The sequence below is a fragment of the Oncorhynchus tshawytscha genome, linkage group LG01 (assembly GCF_018296145.1).
Source record: "Oncorhynchus tshawytscha isolate Ot180627B linkage group LG01, Otsh_v2.0, whole genome shotgun sequence".
NCBI lineage: Eukaryota > Metazoa > Chordata > Actinopteri > Salmoniformes > Salmonidae > Oncorhynchus > Oncorhynchus tshawytscha.
In genome coordinates, this window is record NC_056429.1 from 38,870,294 (window position 1) to 38,888,779 (window position 18,486).

Here is an 18,486-nt window from a genome sequence, read left to right on the forward strand (position 1 = left end):
TTTACTAAAATCATAAGGGAACAAAATGCCATGTGGGCTAAAGCAATAGGGTCTGGTTCGGCAGATGGTTGGATGGCTTTTAAACGTCTTCGAAATCTGGGTGTTGCTATGACCTGAAAACTGTAAGCAGACCACTACCTTAAATCTACCTCATATAATTTAAATCATCCCTCCCAATTTTGACAAGGAGTGAAAGGTTTGGAGTGCAAAAAAGATACACAGCTTCCCAAACAATTGTTGGTAGACACACAGATTGTAACCGAGAGAACCTCTATTCTAAAAGTCTTGAATCAGCATTTTATAGATGCAGGCATTTTATTTGAAAAGGTTAAACGTCTAAATGAGCCCCCTGTGAATTTACCTGACACCCCTGTGCACTCCTTCACCAGTGTTCTCATTCTCATCCTTCTCTCTTTCAGAAGTGCGTACAGCCCTGAAAGAAATAGATAGAAAGGAATCGCCTGGCCCTGATGATCTTGAGCCCCGCCTCCTACACCTAGCTGAAGAAATCATTGCTCCCCCTCAACACGTATTTTTAACCTCACGCTTGACATGAAGGAAATCCCAAAGTTATGGAAATCTGCTTTTGTACTGCCTCTCCTGAAAGGTGGAGATTCTTCGCTACTTGACATCTATCGACCCATATCAAAATTGTCTGTACTGTCTAAGGTACTGGAATCCTTAGTTAGTAGGCAGCTGAAGGACTACCTCCAAGAAAACAACATCTTAAATGGAATGCAATCACGTTTTAGGTCTGGCCACAGCATTGTTTCAGCATCATTGAAGCTTTTAAATGACATCCATTGTGCTCTTGACAAGAAGTAACATTGTGTGTCTTTATTGATTTGTCGAAGGCATTTGACACCGTGGACCATGCTGTGCTGGTGCAAAGGTTAACATGTTATTGAATTGCTGGTCATGCTCTAGATTGGTTTATAAATTAACTATCGAATCGTACAAAATGTGTAATGGCGGATGGTTGTAAATTTGAGTCCATAGAGTTGTGCTCAGGTGTTCCGCAAGATTCTATTTTTGGCCCACTGTTCATTTTGTATATCATCAACATTTGGGACCATATTAAAACAACAGATGTTAATTTTATGCAGATGACACTGTTCTTTATTCAAGTGGTAGTAGTTTATCTAGTTTAGCATTTGAAAATGCCCATTTAACACCATACAACAGAATCTGTATGATTTGAAGCTGAATTCGGGTTCAAACAAAATGCATGGTATTTATTATCATGTCATTGCTACATTGGATGGACATACTATGTAACTAATCAGATCAGGTCAAAGTGTGCAAATATTTGGGAGTGTGGGTGGATGACAAGCTGAGCTTCACTGTTCATGTAGAGAACATAGAAGCTCAAGCTGAAAATAGGTTTTTATTACTGGCACAAGGCTTGTTTTTCTCTGGAGGCCAGGAAGGAGCTGGTATGATGTACATTGCTGCCGGCTTTAGATTTTAGTGATGTTATATACAGCTCTGGAAAAAATGAAGAGACCGCTGCAGAATTATCAGTTTCTCTGATTTTACTATTTATAGGTATGTGTTTGGGTAAAATGAAAAATGTTGCTTTATTCTATAAACTACTGACAACATTTCTTCCAAATTCCAAATAAAAATATTGTCAAAAAATGACAACTGGTCAAAAAAACAAAAAAAGATGCAGTGTTGTCAGACCTCGAATATTGCAAAGAAAATAAGTTCATATTCATTTTTAAACAACACAATACCAATGTTTTAACTTAGGAAGAGTTCAGAAATCAATATTTTGTGGAATAACCCTGATTTTCAATCACAGCTTTCATACGTCTTGGTATGCTCTCCACCAGTCTTTCACATTGATGTTGGGTGACTTTATGCCATTACTGGCACAAAAATTCAAGCAGCTCAGCTTTGTTTGATGGCTTGTGACCATCCATCTTCCTCATGGGCTGGCCCATGACAGGGTCTTGATCTGATGGTCCTCCAGTTGTCCTTTTCTGCAAATAAATGCTCTAAATGACAATATTTGTATTTGGAATTTGGGAGAAATGTTGTCAGTAGTTTATAGAATAAAACAAAAATGTTAATTTGACCCAAACACATACTTATAAATAGTTAAACCAGAGAAACTGATCATTTTGTAGTGGTCTCTTCATTTTTTCCAGAGCTGTATATGCAGGGCTCAACCACTACCCTGAGAGAACTTGATTCAGTATATCATGTGGCCCTCAGGTTCATTATCAATCAAAAATGTCTAACACATCATTGTGATCTCTACAGCGCCGTTGGCTGGGCGTCATTGACCTTGTGTAGGCTTAAGCGCTGGTATACACAGATTTATAAGGTCATATTGGGTAAAATCGCGCAGCGTAGCCTAGTGGTTAGAGCGTTGGACTAGTAACCGGAAGGTTGCGAGTTCAAACCCCTGAGCTGACAAGGTACAAATCTGTCGTTCTGCCCCTGAACAGGCAGTTAACCCACTGTTCCCAGGCCGTCATTGAAAATAAGAATGTGTTCTTAACTGACTTGCCTGGTTAAATAAAGGTTAAAAAATAAAATTAAAAAAAATAAAAATGCCACTTTATCTCTGTTCATTTTTAATCAGATCAGTAAATAAATATCAATTACGGTCCCATTCTCATTTGCTTTTAACAGTACCAAGACTTAGAACAGGTTATGGTAGAAATCATTTTAGTTACTCAGCTCCGTGGTCCTGGGATTCTCTCCTGAACATTAGTCACGTTGGTGGTTTAAACACTTGGTCGATGTAAATATCATAGAAGAGTGTAATTGTCTTTAGGTCAGCTTTATTGTTTTTCTTTTTTTCTTTACGTAATATGTAATTGTTGTACTGTATGTGTGTCTATAGTTTTGTTCAATGTTATGTTAGTGTGTGTAAGTTGTTTTGCCTGAAACTTTGTTCCCCCTGCTGCTGTTGGACCAGGTCTCTCTTGAAAATTTTAACTAAATTAAAAAAACCTGTATAAATAAAGGCAAAAACATTATATATATATATATATATATATATATATATATATATATATATATATATATATATATATATATATATATATATATATATATATATATATATATATATATATATATGCTATAATAGAAATAAGGCCATGCTCATAAAAAAATCTATCATCCTCCCTCATCTTAAATGGCACCAACTGCCGCTTGTTTTGACTTAAATCTATTTGAAAGTCTACGGCAAGCCCTGGAAATATATTTTTTTACAATGATCAACAACCAATTTGACAGAGCTTGAAGAATTTTGAAAAGAATAATGGGAAAATGTTGCACAATGCAGGTGTGGAAAGCTCTTAGAGACTTGCCCAGAAAGACTCACAGCTTCAATTGCTGCCAAAGGTGCATCTGCAAAGTATCGAGTGTGAATACGAATCTAAATGCGATTTCAATACATTTTCAATTTTTTCTAAAAACATGGTTTTCACTTTGTCATTATAGGGTATTGTGTGTAGATGGGTGAGAAAAAAAATGATTTAATCCATTTAAACTTAAAGTCAAAGGGTATGAATACTTTCTGAAGGCATTGTACATGGCGTATATTTTCAAAAGGCTAAAAATGTAATACTGTGTGCAGAAGGAGGACAAAAAAAAACATGCAAATGCTCACGTTACCTTTTCACCTTTGGGCCCAGGAGGTCCAATGGATCCTGGCTTACCAGCGTGGCCCTAAGAATAACCAAACCCATGATTATTCACCTGACAAGTCATACACAGCAACTCACTGTAGACAGACAGTACAATAACACAGAACTTGACATGGCGTAGATTGTCAACATGTGTTAACAGTGTATAATCATGATGCCTTTATAATAAACACACTAAGGACAGCAAAGGAGAGAGATATTTCCCTGGTATAATTACTGCTTTGGCAGGCCCTCAGAAATCACTCAAAAACTTGGGTGGGGTGTGTGAGCAAGCTGAGAGTGAGTGTACAATACAAACTGACTAAATAGATACACGGTGAACTTGTGGTGCCCTACATCGTTATCTAACTAAAAAACAGAATTAGACTGGCAATGACCTGGCGTCCTCCGGAGTTGCCAGAGGATTTGGGTTTAAGGGTTTGAGGTTGACCATATCCAATTCACCTTTCTTCTTTGTTCCTGTTTGGCTAGGTGTGTGTTGCTGTGGTATTATTGATACATTCTGTTGTCTAGTTGTGTTTGACTCAAAAACAGAATGAAAACTGGCAATGACCTGGCTGTTGATGTGCCAAAGAATTTGGTTTTAAGGGTTTGGGGTTGGGCTTTACCATTTCCAGTATAGCTTTCTTCTCTGTTCTGGCTTGACATTTTGTTTGCTTTGGTATTGATACGACACAGGTGTCCTGTTGTCTAGTTGTATTTGGCTGCAGAGCACTGTTGGTGTATGGGTGTGTGTGTGCAAGCTTGGTAGCGATTCGACACCAGGTGTTCTGTTGTCTTGTGTTGGACTAGAGAGAAGCCAGAAGGCGAGGCAGCGGCCACGGCCACACCTTGCTTGTCAGAGGAAAAGATGGTTCCAATCCACACATTATTTCACTTCAAGAGTGAAGGTTCAAAGCCAATGCAAAAATACACAGAAAGAGACAGCCAGGGGAGTTGGCAATGGATGCCACCTCTTTAAGGAACTCTGGAATGGGCTTAAAGAGACTTAGAGATGACCTGAGGGCGTGTTGCGTTCAGTGGGATGTGTAGGAACAGAACAAAGGCCATGTCAGATCCTCTCAGGTCCTTTGGGGTGAATCTCTCTGAGGCAGTGCTTGACTTGGACTGAAATAAGTGCCAGTGCTCATTTTGGGTGCCGGAACTGTTTATATTTAGGTGCAGGAGCTCCACAATACTTACGATCTAATATTCTATAAGAGGAACAGGAGCTCAAGCAGTAGAATATTTTGAGGTGCAGGTATTCAGCTCTGGTGAGCTCCTGTCCAAGTCAAGCACTGCTTTGAGGTGAATAGAGACGAATCTGATAAGGACACTCTGGAGTCATGATTTGGTGTGAGTGACATGTCACCAGAACAGGACTTAGATTCACACCTGTTTTGTTGTTTGTGTGTGTGTGTGTGTGTGTGTGTGTGTGTGTGTGTGTGTGTGTGTGTGTGTGTGTGTATGAGACCGAGTGAGGCATTGACTTAAGGAGAGAAAGAAAGATCGAGAGAGACAGAGGGAGTGATGGAGAGAAAGAGAAAGACTGGGAGAAAGAGAAGTGTGTGTATGTTGTTATTATAGCCAGACAGGAGTAACTCACTGTGTATCCTGCCATTCCAGGCATCCCCCCAGGCCCCATAAATCCCGGACGACCCTGAAAATGATGCAGAAAACAGCCACACGTTAGTTTTTACAGCAATTTGTTTTGATATTCTATCTGTACTACGTGGTAATGCTAAATATAACCTTGGCGTCTGAATCCATGGAACTGAGGAGTTGTATGTCACTAAGGCATACATATTTTCCTTCACCGGCTATCACAACAGAGTTTTCAAGGCCTAACACTGGAAAAGGAGTTCTGTTCTCAACTGAAAGGAACATCCTGGCTTTTTCTTCATTTTCCTGTGTGATCCCGTGCTGCAGGGGGAAAACGATTATTCATATCCTCTGCTCTGTTTCTGACATCAGGCTTTTACAACTCATAACAGAACCTAATAGGGATATTGCTTGTCCGCAAATACTACCAGGTTTGCAAGCTGCTAATTGCTATACAAAACTTACAGTTAGAACTATAACTACTGTTCCCTGAAGGAGGGAAGCAAGGTACAACACAGCTATGGGGGGAGTTTGAGAGCTAGGGGGGAGTTTGAGAGCTTGGCCTGAGAAGGCCAATGAACACCGTGCCTCAACGGAAGCCCCACCTTCCACAGGTGATAAACTCGAGGCGCGGATTAATTCCTTCAATTCAGAACCACTCTTCACCGAGCCTGGAACTGGGCGGCGTGGGGCCCGAACAGGTGTTGTACCTTGTTTCCCTCCTTCAGGGAACAGTAGTTATAGTCATAACTCTACATCCCCTTTGAGTCGGTCAACTTGGTACAACACAGCTACGGAGACATGAAATCACACTCCAAGCCAACCCCAGCGGACACCAATTGAAATTGCCCACGGCAGACCTGCAGTACCCGGGTATTGTGCAATCTGTGCGCTGCCTAATGATCCTATCCTGCCACAGCCGTATTCACACTGTGGGCTACACTGGCGGAAGTGACATCCAAGAGATAAAACCTGAGAAAACTGTGTGTGGTGATGCCCAATGCACCACACCAATAATATCTCCAACAGGCAACCCTTTAAACAACGCCCGAGATGCCACCAGACCCCTGGTGGAGTGGGCATGTGCACTGTTAGGCAATCCCTGCCTTTTTCTGCCATATGCCAGAGAAATAGCCTCCACAATTCAGTTGTAGAGACTCTAATTCGAAAACGCTCAGCCATGAGCCGGATTAGCAAAACAGACAAAGTTGGTCACACAAATGGACACCCCTGGTCTGCTCAATGTACATGCGTACAAGAGACCACCCCCCCGGTTATCCGTACCTGTGAGGCACCTAGGGAGTGAGTGAAAGTCCACACTGGGACAATAGGAACCGAGACCGCAACACTCCCTGTCTGTTGATGTATGCCACCACTGTCCCGCTGTTGGTCCTCATAATGGCCTGGCAAGAATGGGAAAAAGCGCCTGAGTACTATGTACACCGTCAAAAGCCCCAGCTAATTCATGTGCAGCACGCTCTGTGACATTGTACACAACTCCCAAATTGAGCTGCCCTTGCACAGCGCACTCCACCCTTGGGAGGATGAGTCTGTCGTGATCACTCTGCGGGATATAACTCGACCCATGGGGGTCCCCAGCAACAACAGAACGGGTCCCTCCACCGAGCCAGAGCCGTAGACATGATGGGGACACGCGGAGTGACTGGTTTAATTGGCACGGTGCGTCCAAGCGAGTGTCTATTATCTACCGCTGGAAAGGTTGCATCAGCAACAGGGGGGTGACCATGGCTATTATAGAAACCATCATCCCTAATAGGCACAGGCACTGGCAAAAACGACACTGAGATGGAGCCAAATAGCTATTCTTGATCCACTATGAAACCCAGAGGCTGAACATACGAAATGCAGGTAACAACACCCTTGGCTACCACCAGACAATTATCCAGGTAGTCCAATATCCTGAGCCCCAGACACTGCACAGGGATGCACAACAAATTATAGCCTGTACCCCGACTTCGCTGCTCACATAATCCAGGGCAGTTGGGTGACACAGACAGAGAGTCTCCCAAAATAGTGCCATCTGAAGGGGTGGAACATCACCTGTAAATGTTTCCATTTACACAATTTTCAGTGTCTGACTGTGGGGAAATGACTCTTTATTCAGCTGACATTTGGAGGACTCAACTCTTGAAACACTGTGGAACTTGGGGTAGAAACAATATGTTTAAGTGCCAATGTTTGCCTGAACCCCAGTCAACTCTGGATTTGAGGGCTTCATACCCGATTGGTTGTGCCACTTGGGGGTACCGTTGTCACAACGAACATCTGGGGAGGAAGGCAAGCTAAGTACCCTGGGACTAAACACCTCCCTCTGCAACTGGATCCTGGACTTCCTGACGGGCCGCCCTCCAGGTGGTAAGGGTAGGTAACAACACATCCGCCATACTGATCCTCAACACGGGGGCCCCTCAGGGGTGTGTGCTCTGTCCCCTCCTGTACTCCCTGTTCACTCATGACTGCATGGCCAGTGACTACTCCAACACTATTATCAAGTTTGCAGATGACAACAGTGGTAGGCCTGTTCACTGATAATTATGAGACAGCCTACAGGGAGGAGGTCAGAGACCTGGCCGTGTGGTGCCAGGACAACAACCTCTCCCTCAACGTGATGAAGACAAAGGAGATGATTGTGGACTACAGGAAAAGGAGGAATCTCACCGGCTGTAGTGGAGCAAGTTAAGAGCTTCAAGTTCCTTGGTGTCCACATAACCAACATACTATCATGGTCCAAACACACTAAAAAAGTCGGGCCTATTCCCCCTCAGGAAATTGAAAACATTTGTCATGGGTCCTCAGATCCTCAAAAGGTTGTACAGCTGCACCATCTAGAGCATCTTGACTGGTTGCATCACTGCCTGGTATGGCAACTGCTCGGCATCCGACCGCAAGGCACTACAGAGAGTAGTGTGTATGGCCCAGTGTGTATGGCCCAGCCAAGCTTCCTGCCATCCAGGACCTCTATACCAGGCTGTGTCAGAGGAAGGCCCTAAAAGTGGTTAGACTCCAGCCACCCTAGTTATAGACTGTTCTCTCTGGTACCGCAAGGCAAGTGGTTCCGGAGCACCAAGTCTAGGTCCAAAAGGCTTCTTAACAGCTTCTACCCCCAAGCCATAAGACTCCTGAACAGCTAATCAAAGGGCTACCCAGACCCGTCATTTACAATGCTGCTACTCTGTTTATTATCTAGGCATAGTCACTTTAACTCTACCAACATGTACATATTACCTCAACTAACTAGTGCCCCCACACATTGACTTGGTACCGGATCACCCTGTATATAGCCTCACTATTGTTATTTTACTGCCGCTGTTTAATTATTTGTTACTTTTATTTTTACTTAGCTATTATTTTTACTTAGCTATTATTTTTGACTTAAGTAAAAAATAGCTAACACTTATTTTCTTAAAACTGCATTGTTGGTTAAGGGCTTGTAAGTAAGAATTTCACTGTAATGTCTCCACAGGTTGTATTCGGAGCATATGACAAATTCATTTGGATTTGATTTGAAGGGGAGACCCCAGCCTGTGCCATCTCCCCTCTCACCAAGTTAGGTGCACACATAAAAAAATATCATGGAAGTTATCAGGCCCAGCAGTCATAGGTACCAGTGACCCCGTACCTTGTAACTCCGCTCGAAAAGGGACAGACTCCTCTGAAAAACTGACCCCATCTGTGATAACAGAAAGGGTGATTCGTAATCGAATCCAATTCCCAGGAACAAAATGTATTGAGCAAGAGACAGACTGCTTATCTTGGAGTTCATACAGTATGAACCACAGAGACCGGGTTTGGGATAACAGCATGATTGCCAACTGCCTACCGAGTCCATAACCTGTATCACTAAGCACCTCATGGGGACCAGTGAGCTAGAGGGAGGAATCAGCAATGAATCCCAGTAATAAGCTAACTATGGGGAGGGATGCCCCCTTGTGGAAATAGAGTGCCTGATACCGTATAGCCCGCATGCAGCCAGGCTCTTTTATAGGCACAGGAGCTCCAGCAATGTTTGATTGTTATCACAGTACCATATGTGACTCATTTCAGGAAACTAGGTGTATATCGCACCTCAGTACCTCACAGGAACAGCATTTGAACGTAAGTATCCTTTTTTTTTCAAAAAGCTTATTTTTGGGGCAGATATGCCTTCTGGAACATGTGAACTTTTACGTATCCTCACAAACTTGTATTCCATCCATAAATACGAATACAATTGTTAAATTACGAGCCTAGTTGGTTTAGCCAGGGAAAAAGTCAGGAACCTTCCCACTAGCCATGATTGGTTGAGATAATGTATGGGCTGGACATGCCAGGAGATGAGTTTGGATTTGTCTGCCATGTAGCACACTTATGTCTATAACATGAGCTGTTCAGTATGTGTTGACAGTCCTTTCTCCCACACCGTTTTTGAACGATATAACGTTAGCCATTGAGAACTACAACGATTTTGCTACTTTTCTTATCAACATTGATGCCCTGAATTTAGCCGGCGCTATCAACAGATCAGTAGGAATAAGTGATTAGCTTTCTGCACACGCCATGGTCAGTGTGAACTGGGGTGACTTGACAATGCTAGCCAAACAAGATGTAGCTACAAAAAAAATGTAGTTAAAATGTTCCCGTCTGCCGTGAAGCATTCATTCATGTATACAGATAAGAGTAGCTACATTTTCCAGATATAAGTTTCTAATTTAGTCAGAAATTCATTTTTATTGCAAGTTAAAGCATACTGTTAGTTAGCTAGCAAACGGTAGCTTGCTGGCTCACTAGCTAACATTACGTGTATGATCTGTGTAGTAATATTATTTGAATCAGAAACCCATTTGCATTGCTTGTTATAGCCTAATGTTAGCTAGTTAACATTGAACCTAGTTTGTTAGCTTTAGCTATCTGCAGATATGACAATGTTTGTATTGGTAGTAACATGAGTTGGGGTTAAGCCGGTTAATTGTTTAGCTAGTTAGTTACATGTCTAAACAAAAGACTCCACTTTGGCCTGATTATTTCATGACCCATTGAATTAGCAGGTGTGCCTGGGGGTGATAACGGCCATCGATTGTATTTCATGAAAATGTTCACGTCTAGACAATAGTGACCCATCCAATTAGCTAGATGTGGGTGGGGGGTGGTTATAGCATTTCCTTCACATGACCGATCAATTTAGATAAGTGTGTCGGGTAAGTATCATTTAATAATGATCAAATATTTATAAAATATTTTTATCTGGACACTTTCTGTTTTTGACATTGATACTATGCAAGTATGCAAGTACTTTCACTGTACCGTTTACACCTTCTGTATCCTGTGCATGTGACAAATAAACTTTTATTTGATATAGCATGTGTTTACCACAAGGCTTAAGAGGGTGTGAGCGATGCTGAATGGGTGTAGAAAAAGAGGAGCTCTCCAGTAGGTTTACCAAACATTCAAGGGCGAATGACCTCAAAAGTGTGGTTTCAAGTTTATCAACGTTCGAAGCAGAATTCCTTTCCCATTGTTCCTCAACTGCAGTGTATGATATACCATTTTCTAGCTCGGAGTCTCTACTTTTATCCAATGTAAAAAATAAAATAAAAATTCTAAATTTTGCTACCTAAGATCCAGGCGGTCGGACACATATGATAGCCTACGTCAGCTATACGGCTTCTTATGCCAGGTGGTACACTACAACAATTTAAAAATCGAAACATCGCTGAGCCTTTCACATTAAACAACCGTATTTTCTGTAGCCTATTTTTTTGTCTTGTCAAAGTAGTGGTGCAAATGACTTGGCACAGTGTGGGGCCACACTGTTGTGAGGATTCTTGTTAGCACGCTGTCTCGTGAAAGTAATGAAGTGATGTGTTTAGTTTGTCAACATAGCTACAACGAGCTGTGGCTCAAAACAGCCTCAAAACGGGGTCAGTCAGACTTTCATGCTTGCTATACAGAGTTGAAATGTTCAGCCAATACATTTTTGAATTGAATAACTTTGCTCGCGAACTTCAGAGCTGTAAAGATTTAACTCTTTGGCAAGTACAAATGCATACTAGCAGTAGTCATCACCCCTGCTCAAGTCTACACTTTTAGGGTGATGCGATACAACATCATAATCTCACTGGCTTCATCTCTGGCAAACTGTCATTGGCTATTGCTGATCATGTTCTCAAAACGTGTCGTTGCACATCTCACAATACAAGAGCACTGCAAATGTTGTTGGAAAAACATGTTTGAAAATATCAGGATGTCTGGGACGGCTCAAAGACGGCATCGGTAGCCCTCAGATTACATCTCTGACCTGCTCATATTTAACGAGCATCGGAGACGGCCGCGTACCTCAAGTATGCAAGTACTTGGGGTTTTTGTCTCCGATCTCAAAAACTTGTCTGGGACAGCTAAATTGGAGCCATAATCGTTTATTATACACCCAAATGTAGTTTTGCTAAGCCAGTAGCCAGCTCCCCAGCATGATCCCCACGGGCTAGTGCTAGCCAAGCCCGCTGCCAGCACAGAGCTAGCCAAAGAACACCGCGTGGCATCTTCTTTCGGTCTCGAGAATCTCTCTGACCACAGCACGGTCTGTTTAGAATAACCAAGGGGACTGAACGCTGCATATGCTAATCGAGAGAGCTACAAAAACAGTTCCACCATGTGAGACAGGGATCGCCTGTGGCAGTACGCTAGCTAGCTCGCTAACCTGACTGGCACACTATGCAGTGCTGTTGAGCTAGCCTGATCCCGTCCACATTAAACCAGATCATCGGCCAAGTCTGGGAAGAGAGGTATGGAGTACACACCGACCCGGCCGCCCTCTCACTTAAAGTTACCTCCCTTAGCCGGCGACAGAGCGCACAGCAAATGGATTGAGCTAGGGCTGCTTTCGCACGCCTCAGACAGACAGGACAAGTCCCAATTCATCCCCGGGTTCCGTAACTCAGACCCAGTCTAGGTACGGGCACTTGTGAGAAGAAGCCATAAGAGTATCGTTGGAGGGAGTTATTTTTATTTATTTTTAATGTGAGTATCTTTTATTCCTTTGGGCATGGTCTTAAACCTGAATCTGTCTTGTTAGCCTTGATTATTTTGGTTGTGTTTGCAATCGTACTCAGCCAGTCTAAACAGACAGAAGAATTGGTAGGGAACTTCACAAAACCAGTTACCAAACTTTAACAGACACAATGTGTGTGCATCCCCTCCTTAAGTGGGACTGTTAAGCCTGATACCTTTAGCTTATTTTTAAGAAATGTCTGAATTGTTCTGCTCAGCTCGAGGTGAAGAGCAGAAGAATTGAAGGAGTGAATCCGTGCCTCAGGTTTATCATGTGGAACACAGGGCTTCCGGAGAGGCACGTGTTCTAATGTTCTTGAGCAGAGGGCGGTAGCGCGTGAACTACCCCCATAGCTTGTGTTGTACTGAGTTGACCGACTGAAAGGGAACAAAGAAAGATTAGCTTCCGAGCTTATAATGGAATGACATAGGAAAAGACTCCGATCACTTTGCATTAGTTTTAAGCTACTGATCCGACCGAGGCTTGGCCAGGTTTGAACAAAGTCATGTTTAGGTTACTTTGCTTTCTGCTTTTATTGTTTCAGATGTTTTTACAGTTGGTTACTTACAGTTGGTTATTCTCCGGAGACACTCATGGAAATTAGTTAGTCTTATTAATGGAATATCACAGACCTGCCAATGAGATGGGGACTACACTGAACAAAAATATAAACGCAACTTGCAACAATGTAAAATATTTTACTCATTCACACTATATAAGGACATCAGTCAGTAGAAATAAATGAATTAGGCCCTAATATAGGGATTTCACATGACTGGGAATACAGATATGCATCTGTTGGTCACAGATGCTTTAAAAAAAGGCTCCTCTTCACTGGCTGTGCGAAGTTTCTGGATATTGACGGGATCTGGAAACGCTGTCCTACACATCGAACCAGAGCATCTCAAAGCTGCTCATCGGGTGAATATGCAGGCCATGGAGGAACTAAAACATTTTCAGCTTCCAGGAATTGTGTACAGACCCTTGCAACATGGATCTCGTCACCGTATCTTGATGCATTCAAATTGACATCGATAAAATGCCATTGTGTTCGTTGTCCGTAGCTTATGCCTGCCCGTACTTCCCCATACCATAACCCCACCACCACCGTGTTCCCAAAGTTGACATCAGCAAACCACTCGCCCACACGATGCCATACACGTTGTCTGCCATCTGCCCTGTACAGTTGAAGCCAGCATTCATCGGTGAAGAGCACACTTCTCCAGCGTGCTAGTGGCCATCGAAGTTGAGCATTTTCCCACAGAAGTCGATTGCTACGCCGAACTGCAGTGAAACCGCTCAGGTGAGAACGATGAGCACTGAGATGAGCTTCCCTGAGACGGTTTCTGACAGTTTGTGCAGAAATTCTTTGGTTGTGCAAACACAAAGTTGAATCAGCTGTACGGGTGGCTGGTTTCAGACGCTCCTTGCAGGTGAAGAAGCCGGATGTGGAGGTCTTGGGTTGGTGTGGTTACATGTGGTCTGCGGTTGTGAGGCTGGTTGAACGTACTGCCAATTTCTCTAAAACAACATTGGAGGCAGCATATGGTAGTGAAATTAACATTCAATTCTCTGGCAATGGCTCTGCTAGACATTCCTGCAGTCAGAATGGTAATTGGACGCTCCTTCAAAACTTGAGACATCTGTGGCATTTTGTTGTGTGACAAAACTGCACATTTTAGAGTGGCCTTTTATTGCCCCCAGCACAAGGTGCATCTGTGTAATAATCATGCTATTTAATCATCTTCTTGATATGCCACATCTGTCAGGTGGATGGATTATCTTGGCAAAAGGTAAATGCTGACTAACAGGGATGTAAACACAACATTTTAGATAAATAAGCTTCTTGCGCATATGGAACATTTCAGGGACATTTTATTTCAGCTCATGAAACATTGGACCAACACTTTACATGTTGCGTTTATATTTTTGTTCAATATATGTAATAAGTCAATTGTGAGTGTTCTTGAGTGTCAATAACCAATAACCATTTCTACTGGGTGTTAGGATGCTGAGTGTGTTACCTCATCTCAATCAACAAGGACACTAAAACAGTCCCATTTCAAGTGTTTATTGTTGAGACTATAGCTTCATGGATGCTATCCTCCTGGCCAGATCATTTTTTATTACAAAGCCTTGATCCTTCAGTGACTATCAGTATGAGCTTACTTTTGGATCGCTCGCTCTTTAATGTACATAAAACTGGAAGACCTAGAAAAAACGAAATACCTTACAGATTTACGCCCTTCAGTACTAATGAGGGACACTTTGTTAAACAGATTTAAATAGAAGTGTCAGGTTCCCACACAGGAAGTTAGGTCACAGACTATACTGGAATAAAAGGAAAGTGGGTACTGACTGCAGGGCCTCTGGTTCCTCTGGCGCCTTTCAGTCCTGTGCCCCCTTTCTGGCCGATGTCCCCGATGTCCCCTGTCTCACCGATATGACCTGGTTTGCCTGCCTCTCCCTGAACACAAAACAACAACAAAGGTGTGTGTGTGTGCAGCATGGACACTGATGTATCGCTGATGATGAGGATCCAAGTGATCTGCAGAGCCTTCAAAAAGTATTCACACCCCTTGACTTTTTCCACATTTTGTTGTGTTACAGCCTGAAATTAAAATAGATTACATTTAGATTTGTGTCACTGATCTACACACAATACCCCATAATGACAAAATGGAATTATGTTTTTTGAAATGTTTACAAATGTATTAAACATGAAAAGCTGAAATGTCTTGAGTCAATAACTATTCAACCCCTTTGTTATGGCAAGCCTAAATAAGTTCAGGAGTAAAAATGTGCTTAACAAGTCACATAATAAGTTGCATGGACTCACTCTGTGCGCAATAATATTGTTTACCATGATATTTTGAAAGACTACATCATCTCTGTAGCTGACAAATACAATAATCTGTAAGGTCCCTTAGTCGAGCAGTGAGTTTCAAACACAAATTCAACCACAAAGACCTCGGAGGTTTTCCAATGCCTCAAAAAGAAGGGCACCTATTAGTAGATGGGTAAAAATGAAAGAAAGTAGACATTACATATCTCTTTTAGATTGGTGAAGTTATTAATTACACTTTAGATGGTATATCAATACATCCAGTCAGTCACTACAAAGATACAGGCGTCTTTCCTAACTCGGTTGCTGGAGAAGAAGGAAACCGCCCAGGGATTTCACCATGAGGCCAATGGTGACTATAAAATAGTTACAGAGTTTCATGGCTGTGATAGGAGAAAACTGAGGATGGATCAACAACATTGTATTTACTCCACAATACTATCCTAAATGACAGAGTGAACAGAAATACAAATATTCCAAAACATGGATCCTGTTTGCAACGAGGCACTAAAGAAATGCTGAAAAATATATGGCAAAGTAACTAACTTTTTGTCCTGAATACAAAGTGTTATGTTTGGGGTAAATCCAATACCACACATCACTGAGTACTACTCTCCATATTTTCAAGCATAGTGATGGCTGCATAATTTTATGGTTATGCTTGTAATTGTCAAGGACTGGGGAGTTTATCAGGATAAATGAATTCACCTTTCAGCAGGACAATACCTAAAACACAAGGCCAAAACTACACTGGAGTTGCTTACCAGTGGCCTAATTAAAGTTTTGGCTTAAATCTACTTGAAAATATATTGCAAGACCTGAAATGTTTGTTTTAGCAAGGATCAACAACAAATTTGACAGTGCTTGAAGAATTTAGAAAATGATAAATGGGCAAATGTTGCATAGTCCAGGTGTGGAATGCTCTTAGAGACCCAGAAAGACAGTAATCTCTGCCAAAGGTGCTTCTACAAAGTATTGACTCAGGGGTGTCAATTCTGTATTTCATTTTCAATACATTTGGAAACATTTCTAAAAACATGTTTCCACTTTGCCATTATGGGGTATTGTGCATAGACGGTTGAAAACAAATTACCAATTTAATCCATTTTGAATTCATGCTGGAACACAACAAAATGTGGAATAAGTCAAGGAGTATGAATACTTTCTGAAGGCACTGTATCAACACATGCTAGTAAAACATCTGAATGGTTACCTTCTTGCCATGCCTGCCACGGTTCCCCAGGGGACCCTGTTTCCCCTCCGGTCCCTGGTAGAGAGTCAAACTCATTAGAAACAATCTATGGACTTGTCTAGACTACTGACCTTTGTCACACCTCCTTTGTTGCAGTGTGCCCACACCACCTTGAATGCCCCAGGGACTACAAGGCTTTGTTAAAGTGAAGACTGCCCCCTACTGGGACCCATAGGCATCATCGTGTTTGGCTCTATTGTTGTAATTATTGTTTGTCAGAAAAACTTACAGGGAAACCACTTTTTCCAGCCAGTCCGGTGGCCCCAGGTAGCCCAGGGTCTCCCTCTATCCCCCTGTCCCCTGCCTCGCCCATTGGCCCACGGTCACCTGGTTCTCCCTGAGGCAAAGATAGGGACGGCAAAAGATAGCATTCAGCAAAATATTATGTTGTTGAGGTCAAATGTGTAATAGAGAACACAAACACTCTAATTTGGCTGAACATTCAGTATGTTTACCTTTGGACCATCTTTTCCCAGGGGCCCGTCCTCACCAGCAGGTCCTGGAAGACTCTATAAACAAAGAATCACACATTACCAAAACCATAGCAACACATATTGTTACAAGTAATAGCATGCTAAATGTTCCTATGGAATGAATTTATTGGGCAGTACGTATAGACGACTCATATGTATGTACACTCAGACCCACAGGGCATGGAACATGTGTAACATGTGTGTTCTTGTAGACTGGAAAGAGCCTGACTGTGATGACGATTATATTTTTCTTCCAGTATATGTAAGCCATTGGGGTTAACGGAAAAATGCTTGCTGTTTTCTCTATTGCGTACTCCAATAATCCAACATGTCTGGAGAATTTAGTTATTAGTGTCAATAAGAATGTACAATAAAAACAGTGTGATTATTTGAATAATCATAAACAGGATCTCTGAGTTTAAGCTTGGACACAAAGGACCCTCTTTCTCTACAGGGATTTTCTAAGTCTCCGTGGGGCTTTCCTCTTGCCCAAAGAGAGAGAGAGAAACATCCCTAAAGGTTATTGATACAGTCCAAAAGACAAAGAACAAATCAGTCGCAACGCTGCCCTGGCCGTGTCTGGCCCGAGGATTACACGCCTCCATCAAATGAGGGCAGAGTAAATATACTGGCATATCGGATTCTCCCAAACACAAGCAGAGCAGGATTAGAATCATAGACTGTGATTAAAAGGTATTCTGAAGTACTCAGGACTCACTCTCATTCCCTGCTGTCCTTGTTCCCCCTCTCCTCCAAACGGCCCCACATCGCCCTGCAGGGACACAACAGCAGAGGTAAACTCTAAGTTATGTATTTGAGTCTTTAGGTGCTGGATCCCAAGAGTAAACCGTTTATTTACGAGTGTTGACCGCCTTTTTTCATACAAGGAGGTCATCTACCTCTCAGAGGGACACTAACAGCCCCACAGGGGTGATCAGGAGTTCACAGAACAGAAGCCATAACCCTCCCTGAGGATTGTGGGTAGCCTACTAATGGGACCTGGGGCCGCTCACATCTTAACGTTGACATATTTCCCTCTTTCCTAAGGCAACTTTAATCATGTTGAGGTAGATCAACCATACAATTTTAATTGGTGAGTAGGCTAGGCGGTAAACTAGACGTTATGGCAAAATGTCGATTTCTGCCTAAATAGACATACCCAAAAGTAATTTTTCATGAAATGGCCATAACCATTAACTAGTAATGCTGCATAGTTCGAGAAAGGTCTGGAACTCACCTTTCTGTTAAAAATGGTTATACATTGCTGAGGTGTACTTACTTTTGAGGACACGAGCTCAAGTACATAGTACAAATATCAGGAAAATGTTCAAATAGAACAAATGACTGAAAGGCTTTCTAAATGTAGTAACAATCAAATTATAAATGAATTACAATAAGATTTCACCTTTATTATAACTGTAAAATAAATATGATTTGATTCAGTGATAGTACAGTTTTGGGCCCATTTCATTAAACTGACGACAATAGCACTTTCTGCCAAGCCTCCTCTGAGCAACACAGAGACACCACTTGAATGTTCGCAGACTCGTGACAACTTCAGCTGTACACACAACGTGATTTCATGCCTCTGTGACACAGAGAACGTGTTTCAATTCTAC

The 18,486-nt window shown here is 42.2% G+C and overlaps 1 protein-coding gene across 1 annotated transcript in view; it reads right to left on the reverse strand.

Annotated features, from left to right (window-relative positions):
- LOC112250505 (collagen alpha-1(XXIV) chain) overlaps positions 1–18,486 on the reverse strand; it is a 205,918-nt gene that overhangs the window by 42,975 nt on the left and 144,457 nt on the right. Inside the window, exons 36-42 of the mRNA XM_042321159.1 lie at positions 17,586–17,639; positions 16,850–16,903; positions 16,624–16,731; positions 16,356–16,409; positions 14,657–14,764; positions 5,257–5,310; positions 3,640–3,693 (exon numbers count right to left, since the gene is read on the reverse strand). Coding sequence (XP_042177093.1) covers positions 3,640–3,693; positions 5,257–5,310; positions 14,657–14,764; positions 16,356–16,409; positions 16,624–16,731; positions 16,850–16,903; positions 17,586–17,639 — 486 coding nt within the window. The remainder of the gene's footprint in view (positions 1–3,639; positions 3,694–5,256; positions 5,311–14,656; positions 14,765–16,355; positions 16,410–16,623; positions 16,732–16,849; positions 16,904–17,585; positions 17,640–18,486) is intronic.